General features: G+C 32.5%; 1 protein-coding gene across 1 annotated transcript; it reads right to left on the bottom strand.

The window, feature by feature from the left end:
- Window positions 1-636: 636 nt before the first annotated feature.
- Window positions 637-7,931, bottom strand: LOC149568083 (1-deoxy-D-xylulose-5-phosphate synthase 2, chloroplastic-like). The gene is made up of 8 exons (XM_089821092.1): window positions 7,703-7,931; window positions 6,233-6,382; window positions 5,917-6,081; window positions 5,323-5,679; window positions 3,011-3,586; window positions 2,187-2,471; window positions 1,533-1,817; window positions 637-1,175 (listed from the first exon to the last, which is right to left on the bottom strand). Exons 1-8 carry the CDS (start codon window positions 7,862-7,864, stop codon window positions 1,020-1,022), a joined length of 2,136 nt encoding a protein of 711 aa, XP_089677218.1. The 5' UTR covers window positions 7,865-7,931; the 3' UTR covers window positions 637-1,019.
- Window positions 7,932-18,776: the final 10,845 nt, after the last annotated feature.

Below are 18,776 nucleotides of genomic sequence, written 5' to 3'. Positions count from 1 at the left end.
TAATTTTGCACATCTCCATCTTTGGTTGTTTAGTTTTGGTGTCTCTGTTTTTATTTCTTTGATTATGTTATGCATTTCATTTGTTGGGTAAAGCATAGCAGCAATCTCTGTTACTGCTCTGTGATTTGGGAATTTTTTTTCAGATTATTAATAGGTTGAGATTTCTTTCCTTTTCTTGTTTCGTGAGTTATTGGGTTCGTCTGCCATTATTAGAATTTGTAGCAGAGTAACCTATCTATTGGACAACTCTATTTTTCATGCCATGAATACAAGGGCCAAAAAATCAGTTCTTTCATTAGGGAAAATGATGCACACAGTAGGAATTGCCTGGATAATGTGTTCAATTTTACATAGTTTGGAATATAAGTAGCGAAGTTAAAATGCATACAAAATTGCTTATTGGCTATTCCCTTGCACCTCCTATGATGCAAGTGCTAGTTATTTATTATTTAATTAAAATCCTTATGTCAAGTACTAACCATTGAAAAGTACTAATAACTTAATATATCACTTTAAGTGTCAAGAAAATATTAAAATACTTATAATAGTCTTTTAAATATAATTTTTTTGATCTACAAAAGAAACTTTTCTTGATCTACATGATTATAACTAATTAAGAAATATATATCAGTACAGTAAACAAAAAAAGGAAGTTATCCTTGTATATTTTTGGATAATTTAAGGTATTTTGCTTCTAATAACAAATGAAATAGTTTGGTAAGTAAGAAAAGAATGTTCCTTTATAGTATATGGTACCAGTCTCATAATCTTTGACACTTAATGAGACTTACATACTATATGGACTCCTAAGTGAGATTTGAACTTATGATCTCTCTTTCAAAAATATGTATACTCTACCTTTAAAATTTGAAACTTTCAAAAAAATTTGCTGATAATCCTATCTTAAAAGAATTGGTGTAGGGTACTATACATCGCTTTACAATTTGTCACATTATTCCATATTTTATGGAGGGTTTCAATTACAGAGGATTGAACTGGGAAGTGGTTGGTTAATGGAATTACAGTGAGTTGAAATGGAAGAGAGAGGCGTGAGGCTTTCCCAGAAGAGTGAAAACTGTTGCAGCAATTTGCTTGGCAGACAAACCTGCTTCTTCAATTTGATCTTTTGGAGCTCCATGATCGATGTATCTGTCTGGCAAAACCATTGCTCTCCACTGCAATTACATTATTATTCATTCATTAGTATCATCTAAAATTTGATTCATTCTCAGAGTTCAATTATGTAATTTAGACTCCATTTTGATGGCCTTGGATTTCTCTTCAGCATTGTTTAATGAGGAATCAGTTTTTAAGTTTTGACTGGTTCAGATTGAAACTATTCTACTTTTCCAAATGGGTTTAATTAGAGAAGTGAGAGCAATATTCATCTTAAAGAGAAGCATTTGATTTTAAGATTCATTTTTGGAAAACAAATGTAATTTAGGATGAACCATCTAAACCAAATGTGCTATTGAAATCGAATGAAGAGAAAATATGATATGAGGAGAAAAAGTATGAGATTTGAAACAAACCTTAAGGTTGCCATCGAGCATCCCATTCAAGGCAAGGAAATGAGAGACATGAGACCCAAAACCTCCGATTGATCCTTCCTCCACTGTCAACAGAATTTCGTGTTCTCTGGCCAATTGGGTAATCAGTTTTGTATCAAGAGGTTTGCAGAAACGAGCGTCTGCAACGGTCACTGAGATGCCATGATCATTCAGCATTCTCCTTGCTTCCATGCAGTTTTGTACAATGGAACCAAATCCTAGAATTGCCACTCGACTCCCTTCCACTAAAACGCGACCCTTGCCAATCTGCAGGCATGGAGATTGACTAATACGTTCAGTCACATATCAATCTTGAAATAAGAACCAAAAAGTTTTATATGAGATACTCTTCGTAGCTATATCATGTTGATTTAAATGTTATATTTGAAGTTTCCATTTGTCCAGGTGTTCCATTTTAAATTACATTGATAGATGGGTCTAAATCAAAAAGTATGGTTTGAGATTAGTCACTTAAATAAGATAAAATTTGAAGTTTTCATTAGACAAGAGTCTATAATATTATTATATAATAGTAATTTGTGAATCTTTAGTGTATAAGATCTTAGAACTTAACATATAATAATAATTAATGATAACAAATAATAATAATTAATCTAGACTTTGACCCAATTATACCTGAAGAGGATGACCTTTATTATGTAGAGGCAGATTGGAGAGGCCAAGGCCATTGCCCCTCGGAAACCTGAAGCAAGAAGGGCGATCATCAATGGAAGCAGCAGTGGCGACCATGTGCATGAGCTCAACCTCATCAGAGGGAGCCATTACAACCATGTTAGGTAAGCATGCCATGTACGTTATGTCAAATGCCCCACAATGAGTTGGCCCATCTGCTCCCATTAGTCCAGCTCTATCAATCGCAAAGCGCACTGGTAACTTTTGCAAATCTACATCATGAGCAACCTGCAAATTCATCATTACGATCATTAGTCTTGCACATTTAGGGCCTATATGTTCAAGCATAGTTACACCGTATTAGGGGACAGGGGACAGTGGAATGAGGGGACAAGTTTATGGGATGGGGTATAAAAGGGTCTGAATTTGAAAGTAGTGGAGGGACGATGGGGAGACAGTGGTGGGAGATGGGAGGGGTTATATATCCTATACATATGATAGTTAAATTGCAAGTTACGAAAAAATGTATTGTAATATAAGCTATGAAGATATAAAAGAGTAAGTATTGGAACAATGAACATTGAACATAAATAGTCAAATCAACAAATAGTCAACACCGGGATGTCCCCCAGTCTTGATGGGGAGGTATGCCGAACTGTCCCTAGTACCTTCCCATCTCTGAAACGTAGGACAAAAAGAGGGGGACGCATCCCCACATTACTATATATGTTGAAAGTAACTTTGCAAATCTATATCATGAACAAACTACAAATTCATCTTTATAAGCATATGTTGAAAAGAAATAAAGCTTGGGCAAGAGATCTTACTTGGTCATAGCCCCTCTGGAGAAAAGTGGAGTAAATGGCACAGAAGGGCTTGAGGCCTTCAGTGGCCAGCCCTGCAGCAAATGTAACAGCATGTTGCTCTGCAATGCCCACATCAAAGCAACGATCAGGGAACTCTCTCTCGAAGTAGTTGAGCCCTGTTCCTCCACCCATGGCCGCATGGATTGCCACTATTTTACTGTCCTCTTTGGCCTCCGCAATCAGAGATTCGGCAAAACATTGTGTGTAGGTCTTGGGCTTCAATTGTTTGCCATTAGCTGCCTCAAACTTGACAACCGCTCCATGTGATTTCTCAGGAGTATTTTGAGGAGGGTAGCCCTTTCCTTTTCCCTTGTGTGTGACCACATGGATGAGCACGGGCCCCGTGGAAGGCAAGCTCTTCACCTTCTTCAAGATGGTGACCATAGCTTCAATGTCATGCCCGTCCACTGGCCCAATGTAGTACAATCCCAGCTCCTCAAACAGTGAAAAGCTTGATGGCCTCATCAATCCTCCCGCACACTCCTCCATCTTTGATACAAGTTCATCAGTTTGCTCCCCATTGTGCTTCACCAAGCCCTGTTGATCACCATGGATCAATTACACATTTATTAGCATGTTTCAAGTGATGAATTCAAGTGCCATGTTTCCATAATCTAAGAAAGAGAGTTAGATGTGAAAAACTGTTTATATTTAGTTTAAGGCTGTGGATTTGATGGTTGAGCCATCACAAAAATATGGATAATGGTTTTAGGTTTTAAATCTAATGTATCTAGTGCGTTGTGTGGGACAATTCAAATGATGAAAGAAGATTTACTATTGGATCATGTTCAAGTAGTTGTTATTGTATTTGATAATTGAATATTCAATACGTAGTTGTTATTGTATTTGATAATTGAATATTCAATAGGTAGTTCTAGTATAATTATGACTTTACAGTTGATCATAAGTTTTCATAATATAAAAAAAAATATGTTTGGTAGATAAAAAGGTTGCAAATTATATAATGTTACACAAGTGCACTAATAAATCAAGACTTGGTGAATAAGACACAATTACTAATATACTTTTTTCTGAATATCTTAGTAAAAAGTATGTTGATATGACATTATATTTGATGATGCAGACTTGAAACCTAGTTATAACCAAGGGTTTTCTACATAAGCTATTGAAAAATATTGAGCATAATTTTAAATCATTGTGTAAGATTTTGAGTGCTAAAAAGTTAAGGAACTCATTTGTTAGGTCCTTTCTCCTAGTAACTTGCTCACTTCTAGATTAACCCTGTAAACAATGTGGAACTGGAAATGTTGAATTGTCCATTCTCCATGATAAATGAAAGCACAGTTGACTATATTAAATCAAACCCTAATTTTAGTCAAATAGGTTTTGGTTATATAGTAAGATCATTAAGTACTCAAGTTGTAGATTCATGTTTGAATCCCCTAAAGTCACATCTTCAATTTTGGATTTTTGAGTTTGTCTCTTGGACTTTAAAGTGTGAATGTTGATCACAGGTAATCATAATTGAATAAAATGTATTCCTAGGTCTAGAAAGTAACAAATCGTGTGATTTATATAGACACACAAATAAAACATGACTTAGTGCACAACTAATATCTATTTTTAAGGTGTAGCATTTTTTGACACATTAAGAAAAAACATGTTGATGCAATCGCATGTTTGATGATGTGGATTTGAAGATTTCTAGTTATACAAATACCTTGTTACATATAACCCACTTAAAACAATAGAAGTGAAGTCTTAGTTGTAACCAAGAACCTTCCTACTATCTTGACCATTTCTCACTAGACTAATAATTCAAAAACAATAGATATAAATATATTAAATTAAATGTCAACTGAATTCTATTTAAAATAGATATAAATATATTAAATTAAATGTCAACTGAATTCTATTTAAGAGATGGAAATATATACAAAATATAGATCTATATTCCAATCTCCAAATGTCAATATTAGTCAATCGATTGAATTGTCCTTAAATGACAAAACTATATACTAGATCCATGTTGAACCCCACCCAACCCCAAATGCAAATTTTAGTTAATTGAATTGTGCTTAAATGACGAAACTATATACCTTTCAACATAGAGACCCATATTCAAACCCAAAATAACAAGATTAGAATGACACGTTAAATTGAAGGTTCCTTTAAATTGAAAATTACAAATGTTGACTACTAGACACGGTATGACTTACCTCCACCTAAAACCAATTCAAACTAAACTTCACAGAAAACAAATGAAAACAAACAACTAAACAAACAAACAAACAAGAGAATCATTGAATCACCTCTGAAGCTTCTCCCAAGTGGCGCGATTCGGTGGTGGAAGAGTGGAAGACACGATCATTGTGGTTGAGAATGATGATGAGATTGGAGTCGAGATATCCTGCATTGTTCATGGCCTCGTAAGCTTGACCAGCAGTCATGGCCCCCTCTCCTATCACAGCCACCACATTATTCCCCTTCCCCAACAAGTCCCTTCCCGCCGCCATTCCCACCGCTGCTGATATACTCGTCGAGCTGTGCCCAACACCAAATGCATCGTATTCACTTTCATCTCTCTTTGGAAATCCAGCCAGCCCTGAAGTCTGTCTGATTGTGTGCATCTTCGACCTTCTCCCCGTCAATATCTTGTGTGGGTAGCACTGCAGGTTTCAAAATAATGGTTATTTTTTATACGAATTTTGTTTTTAGATTTGATTGTGTATGTTTTTTCGGTGATTTGAGATTTCAAAACAATGATTTTTTGCTGATTTGAGATTTCGTGAGATCGACTGGAGATTAAGTTGTTTGGAATAGATAAATTGGAGAGTAAAAGCGAAAGCAATATACTTCAATTTTAGCTATGAAATCTTAATGTGTGATGTTTAAGCCGTCCGTACCTGATGACCCACATCCCAAACGATCTTATCCAGTGGGAGATCAAAGACGTGATGGAGAGCTAAAGTGAGATCCACAACACCAAGGCTTGAATCCAAGTGTCCTCCTACTTTTGACACAACTGACACAACTTCTGATCTAAGCTCACCAGCCAGCTGATTCAAATCCTACACATATGCAATACCACAATGGTTTAAAGTTATGTTTAATCTTGCTGGTTTATAAATTCTATCAAAATCTTTCATTAAATCATTATGTGTATCTAATGTGTGATAATCTTAGTGCTGGTCATGATTTCTTATCAAATAAATGGCCAACCTGGAGAGAGAGATTCTTCAGGTCCTTGGGATAAGTGACTGTATCAAGCAAAGGTGTGAGAGGTTTTCCCATAATATTTCTCGCCATCTCTGTAACATTGAGCTTCCTCCCTTGTTCAAAGTTGTTGGCTTTTGCGCACACATTCCATCTCTACATACCCAGATTCATATTAGTAAATATGGTCTAGAAAGCAATAGCAGACTGGCAATATTAAAGATATCAAATCTTCCCAATCTATTTTTTTTTTCTTTGACAAAAGTGGAGAACACTATATAAATTATATTAAATAACTGGTTCAAAAGAGCTTCTCAGCGAAAGAACCAGAAAGAAATGTTTTATTCATTACTCAATATTACAAATAAAAAATAAGCAAGAGTATCTGTAATCTAAACAATTCTTACAGAGTCTATAATATTTCTAGATTTAGATCATGTATAAGATTGTTTTACATAGATGGATAATGTATAAAACATTGAATCAATAGTTTCCTGGATCTATTTTAAGTTATACCATGTTAAAGTTTTAGAATCATCTCTTATGATCCACTATCAAATGATAGAGAATAACAAGAAATGTGAATCCTGGTAAGAATTATTGTCCACAGAGGTCACTTCCTTCCCTGTTCTGATGGAGTGTTCTACCACTCCAATTCCATCTTTGCCGACATATGACATGTTTCCAATAGCTATTCAAGAAATTAAGAAATTGATCGTGGTGCATGATGGGAATTATTGTCTTTCTTCTGTTTACACTGCCTTTGTGTCCAATTCCATCTTAACTCAGGGATGACTTATTTCCAAAAACAATAGAAGAAATGAAATCAACTGTAGAGCAGGATGATAATTTTTTTCATAGATCGTTCAAGATTATCCGTTTGCTGTTAGAATGCTCTATCACTGTCACCTTTGTGACACAATTTATATCTCATAGTTTGTTTTAACCAGAGAGATGTCTTCCCTATTCATCTAGCAGTTCATTTTGGAATGAAACTAGTCCCCCTTCAACATGAGTACATACTGATAGCACCCACTCACCACTCAAATATAGATTATGGTGAGAATTATTGTCTATATACTATTTGGAATTATTGTCAATATACTATTTGCAGTTCGAGTGCTTCACAACTGGTGTATTTGTGCACGTACTGGTGGTGGAGAGGGATCTCATCGGAGATATAGTCGCTAGACCAATAATTCATGAATGACTTATTATTTCCCATAACAATAAAAGAAATAAAACTGATTGTAGAACAGGATGAATTTTTTTGTCCGTTTTTTTCCATTTGCTGTTAGATTGCTCTATCATTGGCACTTTCTTAACCAATTCAATCTTCATCTAGACACAAATTTATTTCTAATAGTTATAAGAGAAATGAAATTTATCATAGAGCATGAAACATAATTGTATCTTTACAATGAAAGAATTCTCAAACAATCTAATCTAAAGAAATAAGTTTGATCATAATCTTACCTTTCTTCTCTTTGTCTCGCAGTTAAGACATCTGGTGGGAGTTGTGGACGGCAATTTGATCTGAATGGTCGAGCATGGAGATAAACTGGACATTCCTGTGAAAGAATGGGCGTCGCTTGATTGAATGAGCGTTGCAGGAGTGACGTTATGCAGTGAAGCCATTTTCCACGTTTGTGTGAGACAAAGAGAAGAAAGGTAATATTTATGGTTGTGGGGATCTTTTAAAGATTAGAAAGTCAAAAATGAACATCTGCCCGGGAGATTTCACATGCATTGATAGCTATCGTATGAGAATATGTTGAATGGCATCTTGAGACACTTTCTGGATTGTAGCGAGGCATTTTATATTCTACACACAACTTAAAACCAACCATGTGCCCACCCCCAACCCTTAATGCTATTTGTCCTTTCATGCTGTCATTTTTCATCATTCTCTTATTGTATTATGGAATTTGGTTTCGTTTTCCTTGACTCGCGTTTCGTAGATGCTCATAATTTGTCCTCTTCTCTCACCTCTTGAGATCTTTATCAAATTCTGTGTCCGTGAAATACAGCAGACTTTTGTACGTCAACGTAATCGTCCACGTGTCTGACTGTTCGTTAGGGTGATAAATTGCGTTTTGGGACAACAGTTTGCCTAATGATTGCTTTCACTCGCCAAACAATAAGAAAACGCACCAAAAACATTTTTAGTGATATAAATTGAATTGAATTGCCTTTTTATTAGTAATAATTAATCATATTAAAACAAGTTATTCTAAATTTTTTCAAATTTTAAATCCCATGGTTAAAATCCTTTTATACCTCCATAATCATTTAAATCAGTAAAAGTTTTTCTTTATAACTTTTTTAATATTTTCTATTTTTTTGACAAATTTTATAATAAATTTCTTGATATTTTCCTTTTTTCTAATATGTAGTTCCCAACTATTCAACAAACTGGATTCTTACTATTAATCTTTCGACTAATATTCAACTAATCATGTCATTGATTATACAATTTTAAAAAATCTATTAATCTACCCTTATAGGAGCTAGTTTCAATGAATCAACATACTTAATTCTTACCATTAATCTCTCAAGCAAGATTCAACTAATTTTATACAATCTACAAAAATCTATTAATCCACCCTTATATGAACTAGTTTCAAGGAATCAACAAACTTAATTCTTACCATCAATCTCTCAACCAATATTCAACCAATTTTATACAATCTATTAATCTACCCTTATATGAACTAGTTTCAAGGGGCCACCCTTAAACATCACACACTAATGGAAGAATTAAGCTTGGAAAATAAAAGTCTACTTTGACTATTTAACACTATTGGTCTAGGAATTAAGCTTAGTGTGTGATGTTTAAGCCGCTCTGTTTCAAGGAATCAACAAACTTAATTCTTACCATTAATCTCTCAACCAATATTCAACCAATTTTATACAAACTACAAAAATCTATTAATCTACCCTTATATGAGCTAGCTTCACGGAACCAAAATGTGACATAATGTTACAACCATGGATAACTCTATACTAACATTGTGAATACAACCATCACTTTAGTGTAACAAAATTGTGAGTTTTAATCATTTATTGTTGATTTATGAGCTCCACAAATATAAATATTGAAGTAGTTGTAAATTGAAAGGTTTGCTAGCCATGAGCCTTTAAAACTCTTACCCACAAATACTTGTGAAGAGACTGAAAAAGACCATCCTAGAATTTAATGCATATAGATGAACCTTTAGTTCACAATTTAGTTAGACTGGGTTCTTGTTTTTAGTAAAATAAATAAACATCTTAAAATGAGATAGATCATTTTCAAAGATAGATATGCTAGATGGACTTTATAACTAGTTGAATGTAAGGATTGTTTTATTATTAATTAATTAGATAAACAAAATAACAATAAATTTATTTCATTAAAAAATGATTATTGATGATTATAATATAATATTTTGGTTTTAAATAAACATTTAATCATTAAAAAGTAGGTATTAGGTAGAATTTATTTTGTATGGTTCTAATTTGGTATATGTAAATATATTTTGTTAAGTTTGATGTATGAAAAAATTAGATGATCTATGTTACACCCTCTTCTTGCATAGTATCATATTTATCATTTTTAGATCCAATGTGAATAATTATTTTATTTTCAATAGTAGTACAATAAATCATTAAAAAATAACAAAAAAATTAAATAACTACTATTTTGTTCACAATAATCTTGCACCATTCTACTTTTTTAGCCCCCTTAAAACTTTTCTAGTTTCAATTGACATTCTCCTAACTTTTCTGCTTTGTTTATTGGTTTGACAAACACATATTTAGTTTTTTTAACCATTAACAAATTTTCATTGTTGTCTCTCTTCCATATGGATCCCTTCCATCAATTTGTAAGATCAAAGATTTTGTTTCTCTAATCTTGGTAGAAGCACTCTTGAAGGGAAACTAGCTCTTGCCAAGAACAATACCTAAAAGAAGTATAAATATAGTGTGGAAGTAAGGTTTTTCTTTGTTCATTTTATTCAATAGTAAATAATCAATATATACTACAAACAAAATACAAAAAATTTAAGATTTAGGTATCTCCTTCCTTCTTTAAATATGTTGTTCTTCTACACCTCTTGCTTGGACTTGAAAACAACATTTGGACTAGATTCAATTTAGAAGAAAAAAATAGATTTGAATATATTTTATTTACCTATTATTGGTGTCATGGAATAGACCGCTATGCTTGAATATCTATTTCCTATGATTTTCAATAGGTTTCCCAACTAAAGAAATGAAAACATAGTATCTGGCTATTATGAGTTTTACCATGTATTTATAGTGGTTGATATGTTGATATGTTGGGAGATTCCTTCATCATTTGCTTCATTCGTATAACTTGATTACAGTTGTTTTTTGTTGCAACATATTCTGCCTCTACAGTACTTTGTAAAGTGCAATCTTGTTTCTTGCTAAGCCAAGAAACTAGTCTTACACCAAGACAGAATGCACATCCACTAGTGCTCTGTCTATCATCCATATTGTCTGCCCCATCTACATCAATATAAGCACTTAGAGTAAAATCATTAGATCTATCATACCATAATCCAAATTTTGAAGTTCCTTTCAGATATCTAAATATCATTTTCACTGCTACATAATGTGCTTCTTTGGAATCAGCCTAGAATCTTGCAACAATTCCAATTGCATTTTTTATATTTGGCCTTGTGTGAATCAGATATTGCAAACCTGCGATCATATATCTGTACTTCTTCTGCTCAATAGTAGGTGTCTCATCCTTAGTAGATAACTTGTGTCCAGTTACCATAGGTGTTCCAATAGGTTTACATGTTTCCAAACCAAACCTTTTTAGCAAATCCTTCAAGTACTTAGTCCAAGAAATAAAGATTCCTTCTTTATTCTATACTATCTACAATCCTAGGAAATATTTCATCTCTCCTATCATACTCATTTCAAATTCTTTCTTCATTTGTTCTGCAAACTTCTTACTTTCTTCATCATTTCCTCCAAATATAATGTCATCAACAAATATTTCTCCTTGCTCATTCATCTTGTTCTCGAATACCCATTTGGTTCCTACAACATTATTTTCCTGATAGTCTAGGGACCAATTCTCGTGTCTCATTCTTTACTATCTGATCTAGTTCCTCTTTCATAGCTTGTTTCCAGTAACCATCTTTACATGCTTCATCTACATTCTTCAGTTCAACTTGAGATATCAATCATAGTTCTTCATTAACTCTACTTCTTGTCATCACACCTTTTTCTTTGCTTCTGATGATCTATTCGAATGGGTGATTCTTTATTATGTTCTTTTCTAAAGTAGGAGTTGTTATCTCAACTCTTAGCTCTACTAAAGGTTATGAGCTTTGTTCCTGCCTTTCCTCTCTTTCATTCTACAAATCATAGTTGGTCTCAAGAAATACCTCATCATTCCTTGGCTTAGTAACAACAACATCATCATCTGAATTGTAATCAATTATTCTCTCTTGTACTATGAACTTCTCATCAATTCTCACATTAGCACTTTCCATAATAGTCTTAGTTCTCTGATTATAACATTTATAATCTTTTTTCAATGAATAACTAAGAAACATACCTTCATCACTTCTAGCATCAAACTTTCCAATGTCATCATCTCTCTTAATGTAACACTTACTTCCAAATCTTCTAAAGTACTTAACTGTAGGTGAGTGACCAAACCATAGTTCATAAGGTGTCTTGTTTGTATCCTTCTTGACTTGAACTTTATTCATAGTGTAGACTGTTATATTCACTACTTCTCTCCAAAATGTCTTGGATACATCATTCTCTACTAACATAGCTCTAGTTGCTTCTATAATAGACTTGTTCCTTCTCTCTACAATGCCATTCTACTCATGAATCTTCAACTCAACTCTTTCTTTTGCTCTAAGATTAGATCTCTACTCTTCAATCTGATTCCAATGCTACAAATCATTGTTAATGATAACTTCCAAATTTTGATGGTTAACCTTTGGATCAACAATTGTTACCAAAGCTATCTCTTCTACTACTTCCTTTTCCTTAACCAATTCAAGCTTATTATCTTTATCACAATCATTCAAGAATCTTTCTATACTTGCTTTAAATTCTTTATCTTCATTAGAAATCAAACTCTTTCTAGATTTCCTTATTCTCATAGGGCATGTAGATGCATAATGACCAAACTCATTACATATCCAACAAGAAAAAATTTCCATACCTTCTTTTTCTCTTTTAATAACTAGATCAATACCTTCCTTGATCTTCATGTCTTCTTTAGATAACTCACTAAGAGCTTCTATGTCAAAATTTCCACTATCTAATTTAGGACTATCTTTTCTCTCCATTGATCTCCCAAAGTTGTTAAGCTTATCCTTCAAGGACTTGATGCTTTGATACCAATTGTTAGAAACAATAGTCCAACAAGATAACTAAGAGGGGAGGTGAATCAATTATCCAATAGTTAAAACATTTATCCTCTTTAAACAAACTTAACCATTCAACCAAAGTAAAAAACAACCATACAAATATGCACATAAATAATTAGACCAGATATGTTGACTAGGGAAACCCTTGATCAAAGGGAAAACCCCAGTGGGAATGATGCTCACAAGATGATGTACTAATATAAATATTCTTTGTTAGAGGATGGACCATGTTAGGAGTCTATTACAACATTTAGTACAATGAGTCCCTGTTAGGAGACTTTGAATCTTTGTTAGGAGATTCCAACCCTGTTAGGAGTTGTGGAAGATAGCTGAACCCACTATCCAATTGACCTCAGTACTATTCCATTTAGAATAATAGATGTGAAACAATCTTCTACTTCTCCCTCTATGAAGTATGTCGGACTTTTTCTCCTTCAGACCATGCAATTAGATCTGGAACTTATTTCTCATTAATAATAACCCTTAAGGTCACTTACACACATAGATAAATCACTCTACTTCTTTAGCATTCTGCTTGCTTAATAGTTTGCAACTCTCATGTGCTCTTTATATCTTAAACATGGAAAACATCTTTTCTTTATACCATGCCCAATAATAAATCCTTGAGTTGGCTTCCCACTTAATTATAATAAATTAATTAAATGAATACACATTTAATTATTGTTGTCAGCTCACAGTCATAAGAAGACTTTTACTCGTGCGACTTCCATACATGTGCATTCTCTGACATCATCACTGTCCAATATACTGTCTCCTGTTAACTTCGCAACCTTTCATTACATTTGTGATGAACCGCAGCAATCACACAATAGGAACTACTTTCCTAATACTCTGTTTCCATACAGTTCTTTGTAAATCAATAATATCTTCAGTATACTATCAATTTAGGTTCCATGCACCTACCTTTGTAACAAACACATATTGTAGTGTACTTTGAAAACTGTGCATCAATAGATGAGTAATGTATTCATGTTTTTAATATAAAGATCACAGTCTGCTACTCTGTCAGTCTTCACAAACTTACTACTATGTTGTCATCAATGACAAACACAATCATGGATACATCATATCAATGTTCTACAATGCTCCCCCATAGTGATAGCATCAGCATTCATGCTAACGAAAAAAGGTCTATATATATATATATATATATATATATATATATATATATATATATATATATATATATATATATATAATCATATTATTTCTAATCATGATGCAGCATGATCTATTATGATACTCTAAATCCCAAAGATGGGTCATAGAGTGTGATTCAAAAAATCAATGATAAATAAAAAACACAATCAAAATCTTTCAAAACTAGTTATAACTTTATTGAATTATAGAAGCTTGAAATATATTGAAATAATATGAGTTATCATCATTGAAAATTAATTATTCTCGGTTTAATGAAGTCTATACAACACAAATGTGAAAATGTCTAATGTAGTGATTAGTTGATGTTTAAAACTATAGTTGACTAATTAAAAGTCTATTTGTTTATTCCCTTAGATGAAGTATAAAACATATATTGTTTATATAAAATTGTAAGATTTTGATTATAGAAATAGTGATAACTAAATATCATCCTTGCCAAAAATTACACTCAATAGTAGATAATTATGTGACATATATATGAATTATTCAATTTATATTAGTATTATAAGCATTATGAAAAAATAAAAAATTATAGACAAATTTTAGTAGTATAACATAATAGTTTATTAAAAAATACTTACATGACATAGAATATTACATAAATTTAGAAGAAAATAAAAAATGTGCTAATAACAAATATTTTTGATGTATTGAAAACAAGCCAAGGTAAAGAGGGGTTGACCCCAGGTTACAACAGGTTGGAGACTAGCTGGTGGTCATTCAACAGTAGTTCATCCTATACCTTTTCTTATCATAAAAAATAATTTATATTCACAAAAAAGATCACATTCCTTCCTATGAACAACATCATCAAAATCAAGCATAGTATCTAATTGACTATACCAAAAAACATAGTAATGGTTCATACTACAAGTGCTGCAATACTTCCTATAGTGCTTCAAACCATACATATTAGCCCATCTTGGCATAGAGTTCATAAAAAGCCATAACATATCAAAAACTTAAGAACAAAAGCACAGGGGCTAAATCTCCTCTTTGTCCCCTTGGTCATTCTTCATGACCCTATCTTCCTCCTCCTTGACAGGTTTGTCTAGCAGGGTCTTAAACTAGTCATCTGCCAAGAAACTCTAGAGAGAGCGAGTGGCATCACTTTCCTTTCCCGCTAATAATAAATTTTTCCAATACTTGTAAATCATAATAAAATAGTGATGTTAGTAAGTATAAGATTCAAGTGGCAATCCATTTTCTATGAGTCATGTTATCATGAAACCCACAATAAATATTGGAGACACACTAATCATTTTTATATTATATTATAGTTTTCCCCTTTGATCTATATAGTATATCATGTCAAAATTCTAATTTTTCAACTTAATAATCATATAAATAATATAGATATTTATAATTAATGATAAAAATATAGAAAACCATAATAAAATAAAAGTAATAATAATTGTTCATGTTATCCATCACTTTTAGCCATTCTTATGATGTGCATATAGTACAAAAGTGAATAATTGTACCGACTAGTTGATGTTAACACTTACAATTTTTAATTAACTAACTGGGGAAGAGTCAAGTAGTTCCAATGCAAAAGAACATCGAAGTTGATATATTGCCCAAACAAGGGTGTTGACCCCAAAAAACCAAAATTCGCAAGGGAAAATACCAACAAATGACCATAAACAACATTTAAGAACATGTCATCAAGGAAACAAAAAAGCAAGTCATACCAAAACACTATGTGTATGACACATATGTGATACAATAAGCAACCCACATCAAGATTGGGTAATAGTTTGGGAAGAGGGGAAAGGACAACCTTTCCTCTAGTGACAAACAATAGTTGAGGTAATCTAATCATTTGGAACAACAATTGTAAGAAAAAACAAAGGTCCCTTTAGAGGATCAATTAGCAAAATGCAAAAAATTAGTAAACATGTGTAGCATCATCCCACAAAGCCTAGAGTTGAGAGGAGGTACGAATAAAAAAGGATTGACAAGTCTAGAGGAGACCACACCATCAACAAGAGGCTCAACATCATTGTGGGATGATTCATCATCATCCTAGGAGTCTTAAGAAGATTTATATTATGCTTAGACAATCAACTACTAATTACCATTAACATCCTTCCACTAAGGAGCAAGACCTTTACAATGCAAGATCTCACACAATTTGTGGCCTAGTGGCCAATTGAGAATTAGTGGCAAGATAAAAAGGTAAGCCCACATAATCTAGTAGTTGATTTAATGACCTATCTCCCATAATAATAAAAACACATCAAAGTGGTAGGACTTGAGGGTGTGAATATCAACCAATATAGCCTATGAATGAAGCAAAATCATCAAAGTTCATGAATCCACCTATGGATTTTAAATAGCCTCATATAAAATGGAACTTCTCAAGGAAGGGGAGTTTAAGGAGATAGGTCCACACTATACCTACATTGAGTGATTTGGAGAGGGGATAACAAGAGAAAATTTAGTTCATGGTATAATTAAATCATGAAAATGAATAAGTACTCAAAAATTTAAAACATGGTTAGTTAATTGAATAAATTTAATTAGTAATGTAAATATATTAAAACTTGAAAAAAAAAGTTAGTTAATTGAATACATTATTTGAATTAATTTTATTAGCACTATACATATAATAAATGTAACTTGAATAATGAGTAATGTAAAAAATTAAAGAATGTTCATTTCTATAATAATATGAAGATATTGGTCATACAAGTAATGTTTGGAAAAACAATTCTCCAAAAATACAATGCTACCATTCATTCCCACTTCCTAAAAGAGAGCTCATAAATTTAAATGTCATTTCATGAAGAATAAATATATAAATTTATTTGTAGCACAACTAGATGCCTCCACAAGCAATATGAAATAGAAATATGATTTCACTATATAATCCAAAAAAAATTAGATAGTGTGGACTAGAAAAGCTGCATTGAAAGTCAAAAAAGAAATTAGGACAAGTTGTGAGAATCTACAATGCACAATTCAAATGGAATTGGAGGAAAATGAAGGGAACTCCATATATAATTAAAGAGTAAATAGAAATGACATGGAAACACAAGCATGAAAGGACAAATAGCATAAGAGTTGGGGAATAGAACATGGTTTTACATGCTTTCATATTTTACTTTTCTCTCTTGCGAAAATTCTCACAATGATAAATGTTGTGTTGGTTTTTTCTAAGACAAACGAGAGAAATGGCTTCGCTGCATAACTTCATTTCTACAATGCTTCTTCGCTCAAGCGACGCCCATTCTTTTACAATGGAGCTCAGTTTATCTCTATACTCCCATTAATATTGAATATAACTCATAGAAGATCTCTTAACCATGGAGCTATTAGGAGAGCACCTTGGAAAAAGTCATCTTAGATCAGTATGTACATTGATATCTAATCCTTTTTTTTCTAACAGGTTTAGCAAACTAGTGTTGTCTTAAAAGAAAAACTAACATACTTATTTTCCATAATAAATATCTTAAGGAGACGAGATCTTAAAGTTTTTAGAAGAATAACAATATATAGGATTTTTAATACTTTAAAATCATGAAATTGAAAGATTGAGACAAAAGCAAAAAAAATAGATATACATGAAAAATTCTTTTGGGTAAAAACTCTTCCACTATAAAATATCAGTTTTATGTTTTGCTCAATGAGAAGTTATAACATTTTTAGATTCTAGGCTATTATATAATGATTTATATCTTCTTCCATTGTAGGAAGACCCTACAATAACATGTTTTGTTATTCCAGATGGAGTGTTATATTTGGAGAACATAGGAAGTTATATGAAAAAGAAGTTTGAAACAATAGGTGAGGGAATCATATTAAAGGAATTTGATCATGTGTACAACTATGATATGAGATTTAAAGCTGGTTATGAACACCTTGAATAGATTGAGATAACTAAGTTTTTATTTTCACACGACTTTGACAATGAAGATTGGATAAAAGCTATATTGAGCAAGAATTAATGATCGCCAGTTATGTGAGGTCTCGCCCCAACCCATCATAGCATAGTTGATACATTATTACTTTGATACTCATGACTTGATATGTCAAAATACTATCAGATACACTAAACATATTATGTTATTTTATGTCGTGTGATGTTTTACTTTCAAATATTTGATTATGTTATTTAATGTTTTATGAACATGTATACTGATGAAGTAGTGTAAAAAGTGAATGTAGAATTAACACTTTGATTATGCAATTTTAATTATTAAGAATATGAGTAGAATGAGATAAACAACTGGTTATTTGAAAGATGGATGTTTTAATTTATGTGATTTCTCTAATACGTTATATACATATATGCATATGATTTTCTTGAGCTACTGATGTTTGCAATGAGTGTGCAGGATATTTTAGCTGAGAAAACTAATGAAGAAACAAAACTGAACCCTATGTACCAATTGTGGAAACCAGAGTTGAATCTAACAAAAGATGCAAACCCTATTGTTCATATTTTATTTGTTTCATGGATTGAATGAATGTATCATTTTGTAATCATTAAGTTTCAATGTCTTGTAACAGTGATTTTTCAATGTCACTTGACACTCGTGAATTGTATATGCATTCCAGCATGTTAGTTAGGGTTAACCAAGTAACTTAAAGATCTAAGTCAGACTATGTTAGTGACCTTTTTGCTAATCAATTAGTAATCGAGGTTAATTTCTTTAATTAGGATTAGTGAGTAATCTACATTTTTGAAGGTTGTTAGAAAGTCTTAAAAATTCCTAGCTTTCGATAGGTCCCTAATTAGTCCTAAAGGCTTGAAATCATGAAATCTAAGTACCTAAGGGGTATGGGTATGGGTTGGGGGCATTTTCCACCCCCCCTAGCCCCTTTTGTTGACTTTTATGGTCACTCAAAAATCCCATTTTTTCTTTATTGCGAAAATTGATGGTTTCCATCATGAGTTGGATAACTTTAACTCCACCTTGAGGTTAGCCTTAGGTCTAGTTGAG

This window comes from Cupressus sempervirens, chromosome 3 (genome assembly GCF_028749045.1).
Source record: "Cupressus sempervirens isolate cs-2001-9-10 chromosome 3, ASM2874904v1, whole genome shotgun sequence".
NCBI classification, from domain to species: domain Eukaryota; kingdom Viridiplantae; phylum Streptophyta; class Pinopsida; order Cupressales; family Cupressaceae; genus Cupressus; species Cupressus sempervirens.
Note: the sequence above shows the minus strand (reverse complement) of the source record. Positions and strands in the feature narration are given on the sequence as shown.

Bases quoted from the DNA above. Each gene is read 5' to 3' on its own strand.
- LOC149568083 (XM_089821092.1), bottom strand. From the start codon at position 7,864: ATGGCTTCACTGCATAACGTCACTCCTGCAACGCTCATTCAATCAAGC. The intron at 5,680-5,916 runs GTACGGACGGCT...TGAAACCTGCAG, and splicing joins TTTGGGATGTGGGTCATCAG to TGCTACCCACACAAGATATT. The intron at 3,587-5,322 runs GTGATTCAATGA...GGTGATCAACAG, and splicing joins ACTTGGGAGAAGCTTCAGAG to GGCTTGGTGAAGCACAATGG.